This window comes from Monodelphis domestica, chromosome 4 (genome assembly GCF_027887165.1).
Source record: "Monodelphis domestica isolate mMonDom1 chromosome 4, mMonDom1.pri, whole genome shotgun sequence".
Lineage (NCBI taxonomy): Eukaryota > Metazoa > Chordata > Mammalia > Didelphimorphia > Didelphidae > Monodelphis > Monodelphis domestica.
The window spans coordinates 431976001-432001529 of NC_077230.1; the positions used below are offsets into that span (position 1 = coordinate 431976001).

Consider the following 25529-nt stretch of genomic DNA (forward strand, 5'->3'; position numbering starts at 1 on the left):
ATTCCTGGGTCAGTGATGAGGTTTGCTTGACAAAGAACGTATGTGTAAAAAGAAATAACTTTGCATCTCGTAACATCTATAAGCTATCTTATAATGCCAGTCTGATGCACCTTCCACTAGGGAAGGCTGTCGCAGCTGGTAGATTCTTTTATTTGTTCTCTTATTAATAAATCGCGGCTCCAATAATTGAAATTCTGGGTGTTTGAACTCACTTGTGAAATGCGCCACTTCAAGGGGGACAGGGAGGGGAGAAAGTAGTTTCGGGAGCTGGCTCTTCAGAAGCAGCTGTTTCCCCCCAGAGCCTCTCCGGACCAGCTTCCCCACAGGCCCAGCTCAGGCCCTTATTGTCTGGATCTCACCATGGGGGAAACTGAGAAAGAGGCTGGGAAGGGCCTTGGCCAGGCTCCCCCCGCAGGGCCGTGTCTGAGGCCACCTTTGAGCCCAGATCTGGGGAATTCCAGGCCCAGGAGGGCAGTCCCGGAGTCCTCTGCTTACTCCACTTGGGGAGAGGGTTGGCCCCTCCTTTGGGTCACCCCCAGGATTCCCCCCCAGAGCAGAAGGAGCAGCAGGATGTTCAGAGAGATCCCTGGAGGAGGGGAAGCTGTGGGAGGGGGCCTGGACCTGGGCCCTGGAGGGTCAGCGACTGCCCTGTGACTCAGTTTCCTTCTCTGTCAGAAGGGGGATCCTAGTACCCCTTCCTCAGGTCCTGGTGGAGGATGGATCCATTCAATGATCAGTCAATAAATCAGCACTTATTAGGCCCCTGCTGTGTGCCATGCTCTTGCCTGAGGCAGCCTCCAGTGTAAAGAAGCAGCTGGGCAGGGCTGAAGGGGACATGGGGGGAGGGGAGAAGGCTACAGGCGCCCAGGCTGGGAAACATTTCTGTATAACCCCTCCCCCACCAGGAGGCTTAACCCAGGGATCAAGGAAGGAGAACTCCATTTCCCAGAATACTGGTTTCCAAGGTCCCACCCCACTGCGGCAGCCCCAAGGCATGCTGGGAATGTCCTGTGGGCCGTCTCCACTCCCAGAAGGCTCACCTCCGAGCTTCTGGGATCTTTGCTGGGGGGGAGGGGGAGAGGAGAGACTCAGTGCGCAGGCGCAGCCCTGGCTCCCTGCTGTGGCAGCTGAGACTTTCTGATCCCAACTCCTGGGACCAGGCTGACCCGGGTGGACGCGTTCCTGGTTGGTGAACCTGCAGCTTGTGCGCATGTGCAACAAGAAGGGATGGTCCGGGCGCTGTGATGTGGTGTAAAAGCGGGTGTTGTGGGGGAAGGGGAGACTCTGTGAGTGTGTGTCAGGAGGGGCATCCCGGCACCACGTCCTGGGCCGCGGGTTTCAGTCAGTCAGCCAGTCAGTAGAGGCTTATTAGACTCTTATTAGACACAGTTTCGAGTCTGAAGAAGAAGCAGGGTAGAGCCGGAGGGGAAGTGGGGGGAGGGGACAAGGCTGCAGCCTGCTTGGGGACAATTTGTGATTAGCCCTTCCCCCACCAGGGCTCTAAACCCAGAGGCCAAGGCAGAACTCCATTTCCCAGAATGCCTGGGTGTTGACGTCACGCTAGTCTTGCCACCTCCTCTTCTGGCAGCCCCAAAGCTTGCTGGGAATGTCATGTGGGCAGTCTCAGCTCCTGGAAGGTGGACAGTCCTGGTTCTCTGGTCATTTCTGGGTGAGAGGGGGAGGAGGTGTCAATGCGCAGGCGCGGCCCCGGCTCCCGCTTTATCAGCTAAGACTTTTTGCTCCCTAACTTTTGTGCATGGGACGACCCGGGTGGACCAGTTACGTGTTACTGAGCTTGGGAATGGGTGGTGCTCGTGTGCGCATGTGCACTAAGAGAGGCGGGGCAGGAGCCCAGTGTAGTTATTGTGAGGGCGAAGGGGCTGCCTCAGTGTCTCCCCTGTCAGTCCAGCACCTTGACGGACCTCAGAAAAGGGACCAATACGGAAGTGTCCGGCAGATCCGTCTGGACGGGGAGCCATGGCGGGGCTTCGCCCTCCTCCAGTGGCGGGAAAGACCCCTCCCGCGGCGGGAGCCGGAGGCAGCTGGGGGGAGGGGCTGCTCAGGTCCGATACGCGGAGGGGCGGGGGTATCTGCCTGAGCCCACCTGCTATGTTAGGAGCTCTGATCTCGGGCACTGAGGAAATGCCAACACGCTCTCCCCACCCCCACCCGATGGCTCTCCCCCCCGCCCCCAATTACCCAGTAACCCCTCTTAGGAGTCTCCCTCAGTCCACCCAGTGCAGTTTCAAAGTGGAGTGAAGCCAAAGATGGCGGCAGAGGGGGGCGGGGCTTCCTGGCTAGTCCAAGGCCCTTCCCAGCCTGAGGCTCCCGGTTCCCCCGGGTGGGTGGAGAGTCTCCCCAGAGGCCAGGGAAAGGCTGGGAGCCCCTCTGAGCCCTCCCCCTCTCTCCTCCCCTCAGGCGCACACAGAGGAAGTCTCCCCCCTCGGGGCTGCCACCCCCTGAAGCACCCCAGGGTGGCCCTGCAGAGAGCCCGAAGCCAGAGGAATGGCCCCCGGGACCCCGAGGCCCCCCTCCCAGGTGAGTGCAGCCCCTCCCCAAGCCAGGCTGGACTCCAGCAGAGCTCAGAGCTGGTCTCGGCAGGCCTCCAGGGGCGCCGTCACTGCTTGTCCTCAGGGAGCTCCGGGGTCCGCCCTGGCTGCCCCCCATCCAGCAGGTTCTGGGGGTTTTTCAGGACCCTCGTTCAGAGCTGAAGATCCAAACTTGACCTGTGGTCAGTGGCAGCTGCAGGTGACCCCAAGGCAAGAGCGAGGGGAGAGCCCGTCCCCTGTACATGGCTAGGGGTCTCCACCTGGAGGAGAAGGGGGCAGCCTTTTATAGGGTGGTGGTCTGGGATGAGGTAACCTGTGTTCTCTTCTCGGTCAAAGTTGGGGTTCTTGTGTCCAGTTCACTGGATGGCCCTAAGAGGGTTCAGAACCTTGGAAGTTCTCAGGCCTGATGGTCAGTGATTCGGGGACATCATTTGTCTAGGCCTGACAGCAGATTTCTGGTGTTCTGCCAGCTATTCCTGGGGCTTTGTCTTACTGTTTGGACAGGTTCTAGGGTTGGGGGGTGCTATTGGTCTTGCTGGGAAGGGAAAGGGGGTTTTGGTCCCAGGGTCTGTCAAAAAGGAGGTACTTCCAGGTAAGGTCACTGTACTTGATGATCTTGAGCAACTTAATCTCCATTCTTTTGAGGGGGACTCTTTAGAGGGGTATTTCCTTACTTTAGACTTAAAAACTGAAGATGGAGTGCAGCTAGGTGGCTCAGTGGATTGAGAGCCAGGCCTAGAGATGGGAGGTCCTGGGTTCAAATCAGGTCTCAGACACTTCCTAGCTGTGTGACCCTGGGCAAGTCACTTAACTCCCAATGTCAAGTACTTACCACTCTTCTGCTATAGAACCACTGCATACTATTGATTCTAAGATGGAAGGTGAGGGTTTTAGAAGAAAAAACAAATAAACTGAAGATGGGCTCTGTCCTTTGTCATGTAGAAGAAATTGAATATGATAATGCAGTTGTGGGGCTTTAGTCCATGTGAGAAGGCATTTCAAAGAATTCTGCCCAGGATTTTAACTCTTTTTCCTGGCTTAATTACTTTAAGTAAAAGATTTGACCAAAACAGAGGGGGTGGGGGGGGGAGGTAAAGGGGAGGAGCTCTCAAGGTGACCAGCCTTGTGGGTGGTTGCTCAGGTGGAATATCAAGCCCTGGGGTGGTTCAGATGCATGGAAGGAGTTTAGGCTAAAGAGGGCTTATTCTGGTGGATACTAGAGGGCAGAGAAGCAGGCAGGCTCCTTAGGTCCTGGCCTTGTGTACTATTAGAGGACAGTGTGATCTTGGAACTTCTGTGGTGGGGCAGGTGGGGCAGTGAGGACTACTAGGAACCACCCAGATTGGAGGAATTCCAAACAGGAAGTTGTCTTCTTTTCTTTGCATTCTTCCCTTTGAGCCCAGATTCCTCTGCTTTCCTTTGGGACTGACATCTTTCTGCATTCTGGTTCTAGCTCTATCTGAAGGAAGAGATTGTACTATCCCTGTTTCTCTGGTGACTGCCCTTTCCACTGAGCTTCATCTTTTCTGTCTGAACTCTGAATGCCCTTCAGATATGTCAGGACCAACTCTCCCTCCCAGACCTGCCTCCAGAGGCTCTTCTCTGCCCTTGCTCCTGTTGTGGGAAAGTACAGTTTGTTGTGTTAGAAGGAATGCTGGTTCTGGCCCAAAGAATTGTGGCTCAGACCCATTCCTCTCTAGACAAGATGTCTGTTGAGGGATATTACACATAATGTAGTCATGGGGATGGAAAAAGCCATTGCGGGGTGTGTGTGTGTGTGTGTGTGTGTGTGTGTGTGTGTGTGTGTGTGTGTGTAATAGCCTCCAGATAGGTGTAGAGGATAGTGGAATAGTCCCTGTAGGGTTTCAGATTTCTAGATTGTATTGAGGGTCTGAGGAATCATCTTCCCATGCTTGGAAACTCTCAACCTTTCCTCAGACTATTCTTCCCTTGGATGTTCCAGGGGGCATTCCAGGCTGAAAAATAGGGAATGGGTCAGGAAGAGGTGAAATGGAAGGGTTTCTAATACCAAGTATACCCTGTGTTTTTCATGTAGCAGATTGGAAAAGTAGGATAGCCCTGCCAAAAGGCTTATTGTCAGATCTGGCTACTACCTTGTCAGTTATTCTCCAGTCAGCCTCTTTAACTTTTTTTCTTGATCCTTGATCCCCAGGTTTCCGTAGTTATAGGGCTAGGCTTAGATCCCTTGTTTTTCATAAATAAACTGTTTTTGAAAATTAATGTTGAATTGTGTTTGGTTTAAAATTAATGGTTTGACTCAATATATAAGAGAATATAGTCACTGATATTATAACAAGTCAAAATGATGTTTTAACAGCGTTATTTATAAAATAGAGGGAAAGAGTAAAGTAGAGAAATGTGAAAGAGAATAGAGAAATTATCTAACTTAAGCTACATATTTGCTTCAGCACCTGGCTCAACCCAGGCAGGGCTTGTTAACCCTCCACTGGAGGACCCTCAGCCAGAGGATCTGGTGGCAAATAAAGCAAGGGTTAAACCTTTGAGGCCTCCTCCAGAATGGGGAGGTCACTCTGGAAACTGGTCTCTCCAGAAGCCAGGAAAGGAGTCAGCTTTTTACTCACCCATGTTGTAGTCCAAAGTGGGAAATCCAAAAGCAGTCAGAATCCCCATGTCCACATTGAAGATTCAAGATAAAGTGTCCCTCCACCAGCCTTCAAAGCCTCAAAATAGCTGGAAGACCTTGTGACAGGGACCCTTCTTTGCATCACTTCCTGTTCCTTCCTCCACTTTATGAGGACCACTTGTAGTCTTTAAATTTGCTGAGGACTGCCCAGGGAGCAGTCAGTCGCTTCTGGAGGTGTAAACTCCTTCAGTAAGTAGTTTGTGAACCTCCCTTACTTGAGCATCATACTTACTCCCCTTTCTCTATAACTACATATAAAATAACTCAACATGTTCCAGTAACAAATGACATTCATCATAATGTAAAGATAGGATGGTTTAGCTATGGCACTTCCTACTCAATAGTTCCTTCCCCAAATTCTCAATATAACACAAGACTCTGCTTCTTCACTTAGCTAGAATCAAGAGTCTCATCCCATATAACTCTATGGAATCCTCTTGGTGCTTTTGTCTAGATGAAAGTATTTCAGCCTTTGAGGAAATTAAATAAAGAATTCCATTTTCTCTGTTTTCTCCTTATTAATTCCTGGTAATATTTTCCCTCTAGAATACACAGTACATGCTACCTGCTCAGAAACTCTTCAAAAAAAAATGTTCTTACCAGATCAATTCTGACACTTGGGATGAGGAGGAATTTCAGATCACCTCTCTTTCTCCTCCCCAGAATCTCCCAACTAGAGCACTTCCCATCTTCTTGATTCCATATGGAAAAGCATTTCAGAGTAAGATACTTCTCTAGGTTTTACTCTTCCAAGATCATTCTCCCTTCAGACATAAAATGCCTTTGTCTATATTCTACTGGGTTGTGAATTACTGTTCTCCAGTGCTGGCTCTGACACTCTTCAAGGTTAGGAGTTTGAGTAAATATATATGTGCTTCAGTGTCCTCCAGACAGTGAATGAGGGTTGTACTAGATAAATTCTGAAGGTTCATCTCTAAGACTTGTGACTTTTGCTGTTTTAGGGGTCAATAACATTCCATGATGTGGCCGTGGACTTCACTGAGGAGGAGTGGGACCTGTTGGACCATTCTCAGAAAGAGCTGTACAGGGAGGTCATGCTGGAGAATGTGCAGAATCTACTCTCTATGGGTAAGGAACATTTCCTCTGTTAATTCTTGTAATGGAAGAGAGGAGAGGAGAGAGGGGAAAAGAGACTGAAGGGATTATTTTCCTCCTCCATTACTTATGGGGAGAGGTAAGCCAGGTCCTGTCTCTTTGGAAAGGGTGTGACTCCACAGAGTTGTTATATGGGAGATAGAGGACAGAAGACTGAATAGGGGTTTGACTAATGAGGTGCCTCCCTCTGAGGAGTTGAGACCCTTGAGGTCAGAGCTGTCTCTCTGAGACAAGGTGACCTTTTTGTGATTTCCACCTCCCAATGGGGCATCAAGAGCCAGCCTCCCCAAGGGTTTAGATATGGCTTGCTGCTGTGAATCTTAAAATTTCTCAGACTTGTGAATCTTAAAAATTCCCAGACTCTACCTTAGGACATTTGGTTAGGACCATTCCCCATTTTAAAACAATGAAGGGACTTTGGTCAGGAACTTTACTCCACCCATACTTAGGCATACTTTAGGGGAAGATAAAGTTGTAAACTCCTTACTGAACAATGAAAAGTATTCAACCCATACTTAAAGTGAAGCAAGAACCCTTAAGCTAGGTCTATTTTTACTAATAGAAAGGGGTGCTAAATACCTATGAAGATCAAATTAATCAGGCAACTTACAAATGACAAGATTAGTCTACTCAGGTGTGAATTACTCAAAAGTTTTAGTCTACTCAGGTGTGAATTAAGAATGGTCAGTCCTTTGGAAAATGTCTACTGTGATTGGTAGATGTGAAAACTTAGGGGAGGTGACATAGGAGAAAATTCTCTTTAAAAGGAGGTCAGAAGGCCTCTGAAAAGGGTGTACAGCTTTCGTAGCTGAGTTGGAGCTTGGACTAGTTGGAGTAGCTGGGTCTCTCTGAACACTAGAATCTTGCTTAGAAGGATCTTGTGGTGAGTGATTAAAGACTGACTTAGTTTTCTCTCTTAAGGCTCAGGTATTTTCTCTCCTTTTTCTTTAATTCCTTCATTTGTATTAATTAAAATCTCCATAAAACCCAGCTGACTTGGGTATTTTCATATTTGGGAATTTTTCCCATGGGGACCACTTTATTTTTAATATAAAATCAAGACACTAAAAATTATCTTTACCAGTGTGACCAAAACCTTAACAGTTTGGTCATTTATACATTTTCGCGGTCACAGTTTATGGCAACCACTCTTTTGTCTGTAACACTGCCAAGGAAAAAGTGATGGCTTCCTTGGGCAGAGATACTGAGTCTCAGAGGTTGGACTTAACCTCCCTCTCTGTGAGAACCTAATCTCCCTGCTTGATCCCTAAGACAAACCCAATCCTAGAGTCTAAATATCTTCAAATGGTTTATTGAGGTTATTTGTGGGCAAGTGACGGTAAAGACATGAAGGGAAAGGGAAATGGGTGAAGGGGAGCCCTAAAAGCTGCCCTTCTTATAGATTGACTTTCAAAGTCTGGAGGCCAAAGGCTTTTGTATCTTGGCCTTTTCCCTTGCCTCCTGCTTCTTAATCTTATTCTTAAGGTGAACTAATCCTATGGTGCAGTTCAAGGAACAAGGTAAGGGAAAGATAGAGACCCTGCAAAGAGGATCTGGTTGGCTCTGGCCCAGAAGAGTCTAAACTAAAATTCTTCTTGAGAAGAGATGTAATTGCTATGGCAGAGTCTCAGTGGACATATTTTTGAGGTCTCAGAAGGAAGATAGGTCTCAACTCGATGGGCTCTTGGCTCCACTCCCAGAGAACCACCTTCCCTCCTTGATTCCCAGGCTAGAAGTAGTCCTGTCAGTTGGATTCAGAGTTCTCTCACACCTTGGAACTCTCAGCATTCTCTTCACCCCTTCTCCATTGTTGCTTAGCTGATCTCTCCATGAGACTGGTTCCTATCCTAAATGCAAAATCTCTCTTCTCTCACTTTACCCTCTGAATCTGTCATTAAAAGAAAGCCTTCATTAAAAGTACTTATCTCTGCCCTGAATTCTTCTGCCTGCTTTTCATTTAAAAAAAAAAGTCAAATTAGTAAGAATCCAAGTCATTCCCCAATTCACAAATGGTGAAAGGTTATAAATAAGCAGTTTTCAGTTGAAGGAATCAAAGCTCTCCCTAACCATATAAAAAATGTTTTAAATTCCTCTTGATTATAGAAGTCAATTAAAAGAACTCTGAGGTACTTACTCAGCCCTAACAGATTGGCCAGTGTGACACTAAAGGAAAATGACAAAGGTTGGAGGGTGTGTGGCAAAATTGGGATACTTAATGCATTGCTGGTAGAGTTGTGAACTGATCCATCAATTCTGGAGGCCAATTTGGAATGACTCCCAAAAGACTATAAAAACAATGCATCCCTTTTAATCTGTAATACCACTGTGCCACAAAGAGATCAGAATAAGAGGGGAAGGACCTACTTGTAGGAAACTATTTGTAACTGGTCTTTTGATGGTAGCAAAGAATTGAAAATGGAAGGGACGTTAGTTGATGAATAACTGAACAACTTGTGGCATATGATGGTAATGGAATACTGTTGTGCTGTAAGAAATGATGAATGGGATGATGTCAGAATGAGCTGGAAAGACCTACATGAAGTGGTACAGAGTGAATTAAGCAGAACCAGGAGAACATTGTGCATAGTAACAGTAATATTGTGGAATGGTCAATTGTGATAGACTTAGCTACACTCAACAATACAATGATCCAGTAGAATTCTGAGAGACTTATGACAAATAATGCCTCCAAAGAATGAACTGTTGGATTTAGAATGCAGTGAAAGGGTACAATTTTTCTGTTGTTTGTTTGGGTTTTTTGTTTAGATGTTGTGGTTTTCTATGATAATTCACTTATGAAAATAAATAATATGAAAATAAAATTTTCAAAGAAGTATAAAAGTGTAGCTCGTAGCCTCTAATTCTGCCAGGTCTAGAGTTTATACTGATTCCTCCTTCATTCTTTACTCAAATTGCAGGTCCCATGATAGGAATGGAAAGGAAGGGAATAAGCATTTCAAAATACCAACTCTTGGTTCTCTCTTGGGTAAAGGAGTTCATTCATTTAACATTACTATGAATTTGATGCTCATATTGTCCTCAATTCATAGTTGAAGCAACTGAGGCAAACAGAGGTTAAATAACTTGCCCAGGAGCACCCATTTGTCATTTCTCTGAAGCTAAATTAAATGTGTTTTTCTCACTCCAAGTTCCAGTCTCTTTCCCCTTCATTACCAGCTGCCTTTAATTTCTAGATAATGGAGGTTGTGGAATGTGCCTCTTTCTATTACAAGAGGTATATGAAGATGGAATTTTCTGATTTCAAATGGGTTTCATGATCTCTGCCTTCTTGCATATGTCCCAGCAGTGAATACAATAAAAACCATTCTGTAGGCCTTATTTTTATGTCCCCTTTCCATTAAAAATACTTTTTTTACTTTTTGCTCCTTGTCCTTTCATTCTTTCTCATGCCCAGGGCTTCTAGTTCCTGGAGAAAATTTTATCCCTTGTTTTCAGCAAGGGGAAGCCCCATGGCTGCTAGAGCAAAAAGGCCCAAGAAACTCCTGTCCAGGTGAGTCAGGTGAAAGCAAATGCTTGATGGCTGTTATCCCAAAAGACTTTTATCTGTTGTAGTGAAGGGAGTGCTAGACTTGGGGGCAGACAGAACAATGCTGAATCATGCTGTTCATTTCCTGAGAGATGGATGATGGACTCGGTATAGAGTATGAGACAATATATATAGTAGATCACAAAATAAAATTAGTATGTCAGCATTAAATGGCATATCTTTGCATCTGTAAAGAGGAAAACTTATATTCCTCTTTCAGAATTAACTGCATAAGAGTTAAAATCAGTGACGTTCTTTCTCAGCTTAGCATGTAAAATTTACTAAGAATAACCATGTGATAGTGCATCCAAAATGATGAGAACAGAATATCTGGAATGTTACCTGAGTCACAAAATTATAAGAATAATGGATGTGACTACTTTTTAGGAAAGATGGATAGAGCAAATGACAAACACTGTCCAATATTGTGGACAAAGCTTGCTCAGGCACAGGATTTGAGTTGTAGAGTAGCTTCCAAGAAGTTGGTTAGGCTCTATTTCCATTATTTACTCGTGATATGAGTTGCAAAGTATGATGAGAATCTTGGGTATGCAAATGTCACAGGTCCATTGTGAGGTTTCATTGTTATTGTATATAAAAGTATTTGTAAAATCATCCATCTTGCAGATATGACCAAATAGTGTATCCAAAGACTGCTTCTGCTTGTTTAAGTCTGAAAACTCCTTTTGGCCTAGGGAAATAGAATAAAAATCAGTTTACTTTCTACCATCAGAGGAAGGAACTTAAATTGCTCTGTGTGTGTGTGTGTGTGTGTGTGTGTGTGTGTGTGTGTGTGTGTGTATTCTCTTTCTGTCTGTGTTTATGTCATTATTTGTTTTATTCAGAGACAGAGACTAATTTTGAAGCAAAGGAGATGTCTACAAAGCAGAGCCTTTTTCTGGAAGGATCTGGCTTCCAGAGATGCATGAATAAGGGTCCCTGTCATTTCATTTTGAGAGAAATGTGTGACTCTAATATCAAGGTAAATAAAAATCCAAAGAGTGACTGTGAATTTGATGAGACTACAGAGAAATTCATACAATACCCAGGCTTAACTCAGTATACAAAATTGAGCTCAGGAAATGACTGTTGTCAGGATAGTGAATACAAAAAATGCTTTCCTGAAGAAGTAACACTTCTTCAGTTGTATGAGAAACCTGTGGAAATGCCCACGTATCAAGATAACCTAGGAGGAATGGGCTTGGACTTGAGTTTAGACCTCATTAGACATTCAAAAATTAAATGTGTAAAAATGGTTTCTGTGAGTGATGAAGGTGGGAGACCTTCCTGTCACAACTCTGAGCTTGCTGCACATGAGAGAATCCACACTGGAGAGAGATCTTATGAATGTAAACCGTGTGGAAAGACTTTCACTCAGAAGGGCCATCTTGCTGCACATCAGAGAATCCACACTGGAGAGAAACCTTATGAATGTAAACAGTGTGGAAAGGCTTTCACAAGGAGGGGCTCTCTTGCTGCACATCAGAGAATCCACACTGGAGAGAAGCCTTATGAATGTAAACACTGTGGAAAGGCTTTCACAGAGAGGGGCGCTGTTGCTAGACATCAGAGAATCCACACTGGGGAGAAACCATATGAATGTAAACAGTGTGGAAAGGCCTACACACAGAAGGGCCCCCTTGTTAAACATCAGAGAATCCACACTGGAGAGAAACCTTATGAATGTAAACAGTGTGGAAAGACTTTCACAGATAGGAGCCATCTTGCCAGACATCACAGAATCCACACTGGAGAGAAACCTTATGAATGTAAACTTTGTGGAAAGACTTTCACAGATAGAGGCAATTTTGCTAAACATCAGAGAATCCACACTGGAGAGAAACCTCATGAATGTAAACAGTGTGGAAAGGCTTTCACACTGAGGGGCCATCTTACTCTACATCAGATAATCCACACTGGACATAAATCTTATAAATGTAAACAGTGTGGAAAGGCTTTCACACGGAGCAGCTCTGTTACCAGACATCAGAGAATCCACACAGGAGAGAAAACTTTATGATTGTAAGCAGTGTGGAAAGGCTTTCACAAGGAGAGGGTCTCTTGCTTCACATCAGAGAATCCTGACTGGAGAGAAACCTTATGAATGTAAACTTTGTGGAAAGACTTTCACAGATAGAGGCAATTTTGCTAAATATCAGAGAATCCACAGGAGAGAGAGACCTTATGAATGTAATCTGTAGAAAGGCCTTCACACAGAAGGGCCCTCTTGCTGTACATCAGAGAATCCACACTAAAAGGAAACCTTATGAATGCAAATAGAATAGAAAGGCTTTCATAGGGAGGAGTAATCTTGGTAAACATCAGCAAATCCATAATGGAGAAGAACCTTTTTGTGTGGAGTGAAAAATTAATGTCTTATTCTTAAGATAACAGTTATTAGTTTCAAAATCAGTAAAACTGGCTTCTACCCACATCCCCATCAAGCTACCTTCAAGGTAAGATTATCCTACTCACACCCTTCTCCCTGTAGGACAAAAGCTTTATAGCCTGTCAGTGTTTTGACTGTTCTTAGCCCCCAAAGTACCCCATGATCAAATCTTAAGTACCCTTTTGTCTTAGAAGTTCTTCCCATTGTATCAAAGGCTTCCCCCAGATAGTCAAGCCCAATGACTGCAATGGTACTGTGACTTTTAAAATCTCCATCTTGCTTGGTCTAGCACCCAAAATTGTGCACACCCACACTACACGGGCATGTGCTAGTCAATGACAAATCAGAAATAACTGACTGCCCACCTGGGCTGTCCTAAGCCAAGCTTGAGTCACCATTGACACTTGTGAGGCACAGGAAGGGAGGTAGGGAATAGCCTCTGGAATTTTCTCACTTCCTATGGACAGGGCTAGGTGCCAGTTCGTGCTAGGAACTTGAGCAAGGAGGAGGCCCACAGACAGCTTTCCTTCAGATCAGTCACGTGAGTCAAGGGACTGATTCTCTTCTCTACCTTGGCCTTCGGGCCTAAACTCCCTCTGGCTCTGCCAGAAGGTTGAGTTAACCTTTTCCTTTTTCCCCTACTTTCCTTCTCTCCCTCTCCTTCTTTCTTACTCCCGTTGTGATTAAACCACCATAAACTCCATTCTGACTTGAGTGTTTCATTTTAGGAATTTCATAAGTAAATTCCTTGGTGACCATAAATAATATTATACCAATCTTTAAAGGTGATTTTAACAATCACAGTTTGGAGACCAAGAAGGTTTATTGAGTTCCCTCAATAAATTTCCTGAATTTTCTTGCCTTTTCACCCTACTTCCTCCTTACTCAGTCAGTCCTTTTTAGCAGCTAACTCGGCTTAAAGACACAGCTGCCAGAACAGGTGAGTGTAAAACACTTTTTCTCTTCTCTTTTCTCCTTAATTTAAATTGGGGTCAGCAGGTTTTTTCTTTTCTTCCTCCTTTTAATTTTAAGGGGGAAGCTGGGTGGCTCAGTGGATTGAGAGCCAGACCAGGCTTAGAGACAGAAGATCCTAGGTTCAGATCTGACCTCAGATACTTCCCAGGTGTGTGACTCTATGATAGCTAGATAGGTAGCTAAATCTAATCAACTGATTAGCAGCGAGGAAACACTGGAGAATGGAGCCCTTGCTTCACAACAAAAATGGCTGAGTACAGCTAGCGAGCCAACTTAAAGCCCATTTTCCTGTTTCCCCGGCCTTTCTAATCTTAAAAATTTAAGTGGGCTTTGCTCAAGGAGAATAGCACATGGTACTAGCAGTTTTAGCCTGAGGGCTAAAGAAAGATTGCTGGGGACCCTCCCATATACACACTTTTAAAAAGAAGGAGTTTTAGCTTTACTCTTTGTTTACAGTCTTTTCACTTGTAATCAGCCCCTTTTCATACAGCCTCTGCCTCCAGGCATACGGTTTTGTCTGGCTTCCTCTTTACTTGTGACCCCTCCCAGACCTTAAAAAAAAAAAGCCTAGCCTAAGAGAAAAGATAGGAGAATTTACAACAGAATAGGCCATGGCAGTAGGCAGTGAAGAGAGCCACCTACTGACAAGAGGGAAAAGTTACAGGCGACTTAGTAATTGACTTAAAAAAAAAATGTGTCTTCAGCCCGTACGTGGATTATTTAAGAATTTTTATTTAAGAATTGGCTTATGAGCTGGATAACAGTTACATGGGATTCCTAGTAGGTGTTCCTATAGGATGACTTTTCTCAAAGTCTATATGTGACCTTTGCACTCCTCTTCCTTGGGATTGTAATTGTTGGAGTTGTAATAATATATCTAATTTCCTCTAAGAGAGCCCTGGAAAATACCTTACATGAGATAAGGACACACATAGGATTACATCAGCCTCCCCCTCAAGACCATGTTTCCCAACCGAAACAAGTGCTTGTTCCTTTTATTACTCAACAAATTACGGGACAAAATACTTTTATTGATCAACAAATTATGGAACAAAATACTTCTATTAATCAGCGATTTGCTGAATAAGATGAGCTTATGGAGGAAAGATGGGGAGAGATCAAAGCTTTTCTGCAAAACACTTAAAGAGAGTTAAGGGCATCCCATAATAGGAGTGATTTATCTCTTCAATTCTCCATCATTATCAGATTCCCTGCCCCACCCTGCCCAAAACAATTTGGGTCCTCCCCCTCCTGACCAACTGGCCCCTCCCCCCACCCATGCCTCCTGCCCTGTCCCTGCTGATCCCGCCCGTTTAGTCCCAGCCCATGCCTCTTACCCTGTTCCCTCAGCCCTGCCCCCTGTTCCTGCCCATCCTGCCCCAGCCCCTCCCCCGACCCATGCTTATGCTCCCATTCTCAACCCCCATGCCCCAACACCCAATAATCCTAACCCTTTCCCTTCTCTTACCTACCCCATTGGAAATGAAGCAAGAAACCTAGAAATAGTAACACCAGGTAATTTGGACAGAAGTTTATTTCCATTGAGGGAAGTACCTACCTTTAATAAAGAGGGGAACTTGGTGTCTGTAAGACACTATACACCTTTTAAACCTGACGATTTAGAAACATTCAAGCACAATGTTCCATAATTTGAGGCAGAACCAATATTGGTTATAGAAAAATTAGAGAATATATTCAGAAACTTTGACCCTTCTTGGTTGGATGTGGAAAATTTGTTAGATACATTTCTGACAAAGAGAGAGAAAAATAATGTTATCTCTAGCTAATCAGAAAAGAAGTAAAGGAGCACACCATTGGCCAACTGTAGATCCACACTGGAATCCCAATGTTGCACAAGATCACACAAAACTAGTCCTGGCCAGAGAAGCATTATTAAGAGCCATGAGAGATTGCTCTGATAGACCTGAAACATGGGAAAAATTTGAACTGTCCCGACAGAAAATTAATGAGACCCCCTTTCACTTTATGGACAGATTTATTGATGTAGGAAATACATATGCGGACCTTGATTTGACCAGAGAAAAGGACATTAAACATATTCGCAGACAATTCGTTAGGAATTGTTGTTCAGTAGTAAAAGACTACTTCGAAACTATCTGTCCCAACTGGGAGTCTATGGACCTCGAAGAACTGAGGAAAGTAGCAACCTATGTCTATAAGGATCATACAAAAAAACCTGAGACACAATACGTCAGTGGCAAACTTAAAAAAAAGAAATTGAAAGGATGATACAGGAACAATTGAAAAATAAGGGAGGAATCCACAGATAAATCTTTAATATGCCTCTTCTGTGGGAAGACAGGCCATGCAATGATGGTCTGTAGGAGCTGGCTATGGGAAAAAAGAAATAATAACAGCTTTAGGAATAATAACTATAGGAACCACAATGCCAATCAAAACAATGATAGTGCTCCAATGCGGAAAATGATAATACCCAACACAATGCCCAACAACAATATATAAGAAATGGAGCTTGACCACGCTACCTTCAGGGTGAACACCCCCAACAGTGTGGAGGGTCCCAAAAACCTGCCCAAGCATCTTTATGAAGCTGTGTGTGGGGGGGGAGGGGGTGAAGGCCTTGCAATCAAAGAATGAAACCTTTGATTTTCCAGACCCTGATATTTTAATGCCAATAATCCCTATACATTTCCCCCCCAAATAGTAAGGAACCTAATGTCACTTTAAAGGTAGGAAATTCATACTATGACTGTCTTTTAGACACTGGAGCATCTAGGTCAGTTTTAGTAAGCAAACCAGATGGAAAGTGTGATTCTATTGGCTCCTTAAATGTAGTAGGTGTATCAGGAAAACCATGAAAGGTCCCAAAACTTTCTCCTCACATGGTATGTGTGAGACCCCTAACTGTTGAACATTCTTTTCTTTTAATGCCTGGATCCCCCACAAACTTGCTGGGGAGAGATCTACTATGCAAATTACGAGCCACAATAATGTGTGCCCCAGATGGCTCTCTCTCCTTAGAAGTGCCTGAGGAATCCTTAAATTTACTCCCTGTGCTTCTCTCAGAGAGCCAGGATGCAAAAGAGCATCCTACCTTTGAAATACCTACAGATATACCGGAGTCTCTTTGGGCCACATCTACTGATGTAGGCTTACTTAAATCAGCTGTTTCTGTGCAAATAAAAACTAAATCCAGCCCACCTCCTTGCATTCCTCAGTATCCTCTCCAAGAAGGCAACAGAGGGCATTACCCCAATAATAAACTCATTAATTGAACAGGGAATAATTTTCCCTTGTAAATCTGAATACAACATACCCATTCTGCCCATTAAAAAACCAAAAAGAGGGCCTGATGGCAAACATCTCTATTGATTCGTACAGGATTTGAGGGCTGTGAATAATGACGTTATAAGGAGGCACTCTGTACTTTCCAACATCAATACTGTTATTTCCTCTATTCCTAGCACAGCTACATACTTTACAGTAGTGGACTTGTGCTCAGCCTTCTTTTCTATACCCATACATGAGAACTCCAGGTATATTTTTGCCTTCACCTGGAATGGCTCCAATTTTCTTGTTCCAGATTGCCCCAGGGTTATGTAGAGAGCCCGAGCTTATTTGCACAAATTTTGAGCCAAGATACAGATAATATAAAATTTAAAAACAGCAAATTAATAAAATACGTAGATGATCTACTCTTGGCTTCCACAGATGCAGAAGCATGTCAGGAAGATAGTAAACACCTTCTTTTGGAATTGCACAAAAGGACATAAGATCTCAACGGATAAAATTCAGTGTTGTTTCCCCAAAGTAGAATACTTGGGGTTCATTCTGACAGCTGGTGCCCATTCTATTTCTCCCAAGTGAATTGAGAATATTCAAAATGTAACTGTTTCTACCACTAAAAAGCAGTTAAGGGCAATTCTGGGAGCAACAGGGTTTTGCAGACAATGAATTCCTTGCTATGGGGAAATTACTAAACCCCTTATAGCACTAACAAAGGATTCATTCCCTGAACCCCTCAAATTAGAGCCTGAACACCTGTCAGCTCTGTCAGAGCTGAAAAAGGCTATCCTGTCTGCCCCTGCTCTAGGCATCCCAAATTACAAGCCATTTACTTTGTATGTACATGAGCGAAGAGGGGTAGCTTCAGATGTTTTAACTCAGACTTTGGGGCCTTCTCAACGCCCAGTTGCTTATTATTCAGCCCAGCTGGACCCAATAGTTTCAGGAGCACTACCATGTCTTAGAGACATGGCTGCTACTGCTTTACTGGTGACAAAAACCGTTGATTTAGTATTGGGATGCCCATTAACAATTATGTGCCCACATGAGGTAGAAGCATTATTGTTAAGACAAAGAACACAGGCATTTTCTGATTAGCGAATCACAAGGTATGAAATAACCTTGCTAAACAATGAAAATATTACTCTGAAACACTGTACAACCCTTAATCCTGCCACCTTGCTTCCAGACTTACCAACTTCAGGAGAACCATTACACAGTTGTGAAACACTAGTGTCCATGGCAGAAAAGCCTCAGGATGATCTCTTGGACACTCTTGGAAACTCAGACCTGATCTTATTTACTGATGGTTCTTCTTTTGTGAGGGATGGCATACGCTACAGTGGAGCTGCTGTAATCACAGAATTTGCCACTGAGTGGTCAGCTTCACTGCCCTCTAACATTAGTGCTCAAGGGGCAGAACTCATAGCTCTGAAACATGCCTATATAATTGCCAACAAAAAGGCAACAATTTATATGGATTCTAGATATGCTTTTGGCATTTTTCACTCAGTTGGAATGTTATGGCTCCAGAAAGGATTTTTAACCTCAGCTGGAAAATCCATAGCTAATGTGGAAATTATTAATGAAGTTCTTTCTAGTTCATTACTCAGCCCATATAGGTGGCACTGACCCTGTCTCTAGGGGAAATGACCGAGCAGATGCTGCTGCAAAGCTAGCAGCCATAGGACCTGAATTAATTTTAACATTAACAACCACTGATGACTTACATTTATCACTTTCCTATAATGAAAAGGAAGTGGAAAAATGGAAACAAAAATTCAAAGCAAAACAGATCAATGGAGTATGGGTGTCATCTGAAGGAAAACCCCTGCTCCCTAGAAGTTTCTATCACCAAATTTGCCAATCCGTTCATAAGAATGGCCACTTTGGTACCCAGGGCATCATGGACTCTGTTAGAGTGTGGATAGCTCCTGGAATAACTACCAAAGCCTCTAAAGTGTGTTCAGCCTGCTCTACCTACTAGGCATATAACCAACATGCCTTTTGTGGAAAAGCCTTTGGTGGGCGACCTCTGGCTTACACACCTTTTGAGTAGCTGCAGATAGATTTCATAACGATGCCAAAGGCTGGACAATATAAATTTTGTCTGGTCATAGTAGACCAACTGACCAGATGGCCGGAAGCATTTCGTATAGCCCAAGACACAGCGGCTTTTGTTGCTAAGGTGCTTTTAAAAGAAATTATTCCTCGCTTTGGCCTGCCAGCACGTATTGATTCCAATAGGGGAATCATTCTGTTCTGAATGATGGAATGATTCTGTTCTAAATCAGATATATTCTTGCTTGGGGATAACTCCAAAATTCCATGTTCCATATCATCCCTAGAGTTCAGGCCAAGTTGAAAGGTTGAATAAAGAACTTAAAACTTTGATTGGCAAATTATGCACTGAGACCCATTTAAAATGGCCTGAAATTCTCCCTCTGGCCCTATTTTATTTTGTAAGCAGGCCTAGAGGAGACTTGCACATCTCGCCATTTGAGATGCTTTTTGGACATCCGCCTATACAGGCTAAGCCTTTCTCCCTGGTTTATACATCGCTATTAGGGGGAGATACTACTATTGCTTCCTGTATACAGGAATTACAGCACAAACTGCGTGAGGTACATGAATCAGGAGCTGCAGTACAAGCTGGACCATTAGACTTCTCACTTCACGACCTGAACTCAGGAGACAATGTGTATATAAAGAATTTCCAGCGTACAGGAGCAACCCAGCCTTCCTGGGAAGGACCATTCCAAATATTGTTAACTACTCCAACATCTATAAAGGTTGGAGAGGACTCTTGGATTCATTGCTCACATGTAAAGAGAGCATCTTCTATTGAGACTGATTGACTGTCTCCTATATATGTATTGGAGATAACTACCCATTGACAAGTGGAACTGTTTTATTTTGTTTTTAACACATTGAATTCCTGAATTTATTTTTTCCCTTTTTCTCTTTTCCTTAGTTTGTTATTATTTTTCTTTTATTAAAATATTTTATTTTTCCCTTTTCTCATTTCTGTGTACTCAAGGTACATATAATCAATATTAATTTTATTCTACAATAATATTAGTTTAAATATATATACTTGCTATATTATTAATACATACCCAAACAGCTTTAGACTATGGGAACCTGCCATTTATTGATAATTGTTGTGGGACTATGATTAATGCTTGTGTCTGATTCTAGGAACGGGAGCACAGAGATAACCTGAATATGCCAAAAGAGCTCACAGGTCTGAAAATCAAAAACCAATCCAGGTAGGATTGATGCACTTCTAAGCCAATACTAATGACTTGAACCTACTGTGAGACTCGGGGTTGCGACATTTGACATATGTTAAGGTGTAGGCCTTCCTTGTATCTACACTCTTTGTGAAAATACTTACAGACAAGTACCAAAGGTTGGCTATCATCCTGGCTCCCTCTATCCCTGAGAATGAAGGTAAAATCAGACAAGGGAATGACACTTCCCTATAAAAATAAGAATCTGGTCCTTTTTTCTCTCTTATAGTATGGCAACTTCCTGTAGCCTTGGCTGCAAATGGGTAAGTGAAATTTACTGCATTCTATCCTACAGATTTATGGGATTAGAAATTACTTAACTGGACCCTAATACAGGGGCCTGTGAGAAAATTTATTCTTGCTTTCTCAGAATTTTGTATACATAGATTGTTGATATTTTGATACTGATTTTGAATTCTTCTTCAATATAAATATATATATATAAAGGGTTTGCATTTTTTCCCTTAAATTTTCCCTTTTTTTTGTTTTTGATTTTGATTTCATTTTTGGTTTTGTTTTCCTTTTGAATGAATTCAACCCCCCCCAACTAAACCTTGCATCCTCAGCTGGACTCGTTTTTTTTTCAACACTTTCTTCAGGGGGGGATTATATTTTCATAAAATCCAAGATTTAAATTTTGTTTGAGATAGATCTTCAGAGAAGAAGCTTGCTAACTGACTGAATCCAGATAATGAACAGTTTGCAGAAAGATACTTAAAACTCTTTCACTACAGGAAGATCTGGAATGAACCTTGGGGTGTGATTGATTGAACATTTTTTGAATGCACACTCTTATGCCAAAGGGGAATGCCCCCTAATTGGCTTTTGTCAATGCGCCCAGCAAAACATTTGCTGTTTTTCTCTCTCCTCTATTTCCCCTTTTCTACAACTATTGTAGTTTTCCTTTTAGTTGGTAAAATTTTGTATACACTTGCAGTTAGAAGTTTTTGGGGTGTAGGACGCTTATGTTTAGTAATCAGTTGGGGAGACTAGTCCCCCAATCACCATCAGGGGGGATTGTGAATTTTAAAATCTCCATCTTGCTGGGTCTAGCACCCAAAATTGTGCACACCCAGTACACGGGCATGTGCTAGTTGATGACAAATCAGAAATAACTAACTGCCCACCTGGACTGTCCTAAGCCAAGCTTGAGTCACCGTTGACACTTGTGAGGCACAGGAAGGGAGGTAGGGAACAGCCTCTGGAATTTTCTCACTTCCTATGGACAGGGCTAGGTGCCAGTTCGTGCTAGGAACTTGAGCAAGGAGGAGGCCCACAGACAGCTTTCCTTCAGATCAGTCACGTGAGTCAAGGGGCTGATTCTCTTCTCTACCTTGGCCTTTGGGCCTAAACTCCCTCTGGCTCTGCCAGAAGGTTGAGTTAACCCTTTTCCTTTTTCCCCTACGTTCCTTCTCTCCCTCTCCTTCTTTCTTACTCCCGTTGTGATTAAACCACCATAAACTCCATTCTGACTTGAGTGTTTCATTTTAGGAATTTCATAAGTAAATTCCTTGGCGACCATAAATAATATTATACCAATCTTTAAAGGTGATTTTCACAATCATAGTTCTGAGTACCCATTGTAAAAGCTCAGATAATCCAGTCGCCCATCCCATTTTTCTTTGTATCTGTCTCCACTTTCCTGATCATTTCTTTAAATTTGCTTGAATGTACTCACTGTAAAGGTATTTAAGTGAATATTTCTGTCCTTTATTTCTGGATTTCAACCATTGTAAAAATGTTATAATCCCTTCACAGAGGCTTGGTTGTATCAGAATTCTCCTCTAAAGAAGGGATTTTTCTGTGATTTTGGAATATTTGTCTTAGGTCAATGGCTTGAGCTAGTGCTTCACATTTTCTCTCTCTCAGTAAAGCATTACGTCTTAAGTGATGGTTTCCCTGGTATCTTTTTAATAGTGGTTCAAGAGGGTGTACTTCAAAGTTTTCAAAGTCCCCTCAATTTCCACCCCACACATTATGTAAACAATGTAGTAGTAGTCTCTCGGTAACTGAGGATGACGATTGTCTTTGTGCGTTTTCATCTATGATAGATGAGTGCACAAAGACACTTGTGCATGAAGGAGATTTAAGTGGAAGAGCCGATGCACAGAGACAGTCCCACTCTCTCGGCGTGGAAGCCTGAGTCCAGTGGCATGAAAGTCGTTGCACCTGGAGACTTCCTCAGCTGCATTGGATGGCCGTGTTGTCTTGTGCTCCAACACGCCCTAAACACTCCAATGTAGAAAGGGTTTTACATGGAAGATCTCTCTTGCTGCACATCAGAGTATACACATTAAGATAAACGTAATTCAACACTGTGGAAAGGCTTTCACAGTGAGGAGTAATCTTGCTAAACATCAGAGTATCCACATTGGAGAATATCTTTATGGATGTTATCAATTCAGATAGGCTTTCATGTGAAGCTCCACAGTTGTTTCATTTAAGAAAATCTTCACTGGAGAGAAACCTTATGAATTAGATGTGAGAAGGGAATTCCCCTCCCTTTGTTTTGATGTATTAAGTCAGGGACCTGGAGATCCTTTACCATTGAGATGTGCAGGGATAGACAGACCCTCAGAGAAAGGAAGTGGAGCTAGGAAACTGATCCCACAAGCACTGGCCCCCTGGGCCATGTTATGATTAAAATTTAGGGGAAACTGAGGCAAGTAGAAATTAGTTTCTCTGCTAGAGGTATTCTTTTTTTTAGAGGTTTATTAAGAAAGCATGTGTCTAGGCCCAGAGAGCCCATTCACAACCTCACCTACATCATGAAAAACCCCTCTGCTTGTCAGCAGAAACAAGAAAGTGCCGTTCAGTAGGCAGAGAACTTTAAATAATAATTTGTGATCTTGCTCAGGTGAGAATTCAGTGCGATTACAGAGCATTCTGAGAAGTGAACAAGGACTTCTGGGGACTGGAGTCCTGGATTCAAGTCTCCATTTTTACAGCCATGTCAGGCAAATTAAAGAACTATGATTGGTTCCTGAAATGTGATGTGGGAGAGCTAGTGAGTGGAGCAAACTGTTTATAAAGGTGACACCAAGGCTCTGGCCTTTCATGCTCTTCTGACTGGAGATTGGACCTGAGGGAAGCCCTGTTGGTGGTGAGAGCTTCATTTCATCAGAATGGCACATTCTCAGTAACCCTAGGATTAGAGCTCCTGACTCAAAGCAAAAGATCCCTGAGTGGATGTCACCTTCGCTCCTATGCTATATAAAGCCGTGGAGGAATGTCTGCCTGACAAAACACCTAGGACATCACACAGCCTATTCTGAGAAACACCGAAAAAAGGCCCTAGAAAAAATAAAAGTTCAAAACTCCTTTTCCTAGCAATTAGAATTGGAATCTAGCTTTCTACTCTTACACAATCCATACAAATTTTACAGTCCCTTACCTTGCCTTCATTTGTTTAATTTAAATAAAAAAGGAGCAGATGTAGCCCCCAGCGGTGAAAGTGGGCCCAAATAAAATCAGGGCCATCGGCCAACTAGAGCCAGGCACACAGCCTGCTCCTCAGCATGGCAAAAGCAAACTTTTCCCCCTCCCCAAACATTAGCTGTCCTGACAAGAAAATAATAACACAGGAGTCGTGTGAGAAGAACATGGCATTCCATGCAAAGCTGGGTCATACGTGGATGTGCTGACCTGTTGAACCACCTGGGATTTATTATCCTATAGAAATCACTGCTTAGAGCCACTCAGGTAGCCAACATCCATTGTGTCCACCTTGTAAATCTTTGCCAGCCATTGTTCCTGTAAAAGGCTTTCCTAATCTCTTACCCTGCATCACTTTGCCTATAAAGTAGGTACCCTCCCTCAATAAAATTGCCATTGGCTGCTTGATTCCCTCCAGCCCTCCTGAGTCCATCTGCATTTTACCTCTCAGGACAACCAATTGGGTGGTCCCTGGTGGGCCTGAGAGTCCTCCAATGTACCGCATCCCCTCACAACCATGTTCCCACCCTAGACAGGCAGCAAGACCTCTCCTGCCTTGAGTAATGATGACGAGTTGGATAATGGAGAACCATGGAACCTGCACCCTGGGGACTCTGGCATCCAGAAGTATCCCCCAATCTTGTGCTTCCTCCTTACTCCCTATGGCAACAAACCCCCAAATATACCTCCATTTGAGTTTGGAAAGGGAGATGCCACACTACCAGATTCCAACAAATATGCCCACCCTGATCCACAGGGTATGGAAGCTGTCACTATCAGAGCTGCTCTGCCATACTGTCAGCTCCAAAGAGGCTACTCCTCTAGCCTCTGGCCTTCTCCATCAGCTCTAAGGCTCCCTGATTAGCTCCCAGACTATTCTATCAGTTATTATCCTATTATCACACACACACACACACCATTTCTAATTCAAATAAAATTCTTTTTCTCACTTCTAGATTGAACAGACTTTGAGTCTCCCATTCTTGGGGTGAGACTGTGCTACAAACTGGGGTGTGTTTCTCCCACATCTAAAGGAAAAGGGAGGTGGAAGAAATATAGAGTGAGGGGAAAGCAGGACAGATGAGCAAATGTCAGTAGAAAATAGACTTACAAGACTGAAAGCATCCTCTAAATGGGATAGCAAAGGAGCGTACATATTTCTTTGAACCACCTGGGACTTCTCCAAAAGTTAATCAGGTACTTGAATACTTTGATGCAAAAATGTAATAAAAAGTATAGGAGTGGTGGCAGCAGTCAATGCTGAAGGAGTTGTGGGAAGCTGGGCCCCCTAATGCATCTTGGGAACAACTTTGAAATGGTAGATCATGAAGACCTGAGTGCAGTTCCAGCTCACACACTCACTAACTAGATGAACTTGGTAAGTCCTCTGTCTCAGGTTCCTGAGCTGGGAAATAACGAGAATCAGAGCAGCTGCCTCACAGGGCTCTTGGGAGGATGGTCAAAAGGGGATTTGAGGAGAACATCAGTCATTCCTCTGAATCTGCTCTTAGACTTCTTTGCCTTTGAGCCCGAGGCCTCTTTGAGAAGTCCTGAATGTCTCCTTCCCTTCCCCTGGTAGAAAAGAAAGCTCCCAGGACTTCTGAGTGTTCCCCAGATTCACCCCCTTTCCTATATCCACTCCAACAAGGGGAGTACAGCGCTCTTAACCACTGCCAGGGAACTAACAGAAAGGAGCTCTAGTTTTCTTTGGTCTGGTCCAAATAGCTCTGCCAAAAGCTTGAAGGTCTCTTGAACACTTGAAGCTGGTCTTGTTTAAGAGCCCGACACCCTCTTCCCCCAAATTGCTTTGACATTCTGTGGGCACCATAGCTCAGGAGGAGAAACATGTGGCATCTCTGTGACATCTGGACCTGAAGATGGGGGGGGGGGCTCACCCTTTCTGTGCCTGCCCAAAGGGCAGCAGACCTGCCTGACTGCATCCATCCTGTGCTGCCTGGTTCTGGCTGTCCCTGGCAAGAACCTGACAATCCCGGGAGCAGGATTAAATGGGAGAATCTCTTCAGAAAAGACAGGAGACAACCTGCCCAGACCCCCTTCAGAGTTCTCAGCTCTTCCTCTCTTTCTTCTCCCTCACCCAGGAACACTGGCCTCCTGGCTGAGCCCTGATCATGAACCTCCATCCCCTGGCTCTGGGCCTTTCCAATGACTGTCTCTGATACCAGAATGTCCTTCCTCCTCCCCTGGGCTTCTTCAAGGATCAATGAAAATTCCACCTCAAAAACTGCTTTTCCTGGTCCTGACAACTTCCCTCTGAGAGTCCCTCCTGTCT

At 43.8% G+C, this 25529-nt stretch overlaps 2 protein-coding genes across 5 annotated transcripts in view; both read left to right on the forward strand.

Moving 5' to 3' along the window:
• Positions 1–25529, forward strand: part of LOC103103694 (zinc finger protein 260-like) — a 197825-nt gene that overhangs the window by 57636 nt on the left and 114660 nt on the right. The gene's annotated exons all lie outside the window — the stretch shown is intronic.
• LOC100617803 (zinc finger protein OZF-like) lies at positions 1028–21691 on the forward strand. 4 transcript variants are annotated; one of them, XR_008918184.1, is made up of 6 exons: positions 1382–1669; positions 2419–2538; positions 6177–6303; positions 9746–9841; positions 10723–12333; positions 12734–21691. XR_008918184.1 is itself a non-coding variant. In XM_056825557.1 (5 exons), the coding sequence occupies exons 2-5, from the start codon at positions 2506–2508 to the stop codon at positions 11895–11897; spliced, it is 1431 nt and encodes a 476-aa protein (XP_056681535.1). In that variant the 5' UTR covers positions 1028–1185; positions 2419–2505; the 3' UTR covers positions 11898–21691. The 4 variants fall into 4 exon arrangements, 3 of the variants coding, with proteins under 3 accessions (XP_056681535.1, XP_056681536.1, XP_007492486.2); XM_056825557.1 differs by lacking the exon at positions 1382–1669 and adding an exon at positions 1028–1185 and having other exon boundaries at positions 10723–21691; XM_007492424.3 differs by having other exon boundaries at positions 10723–21691.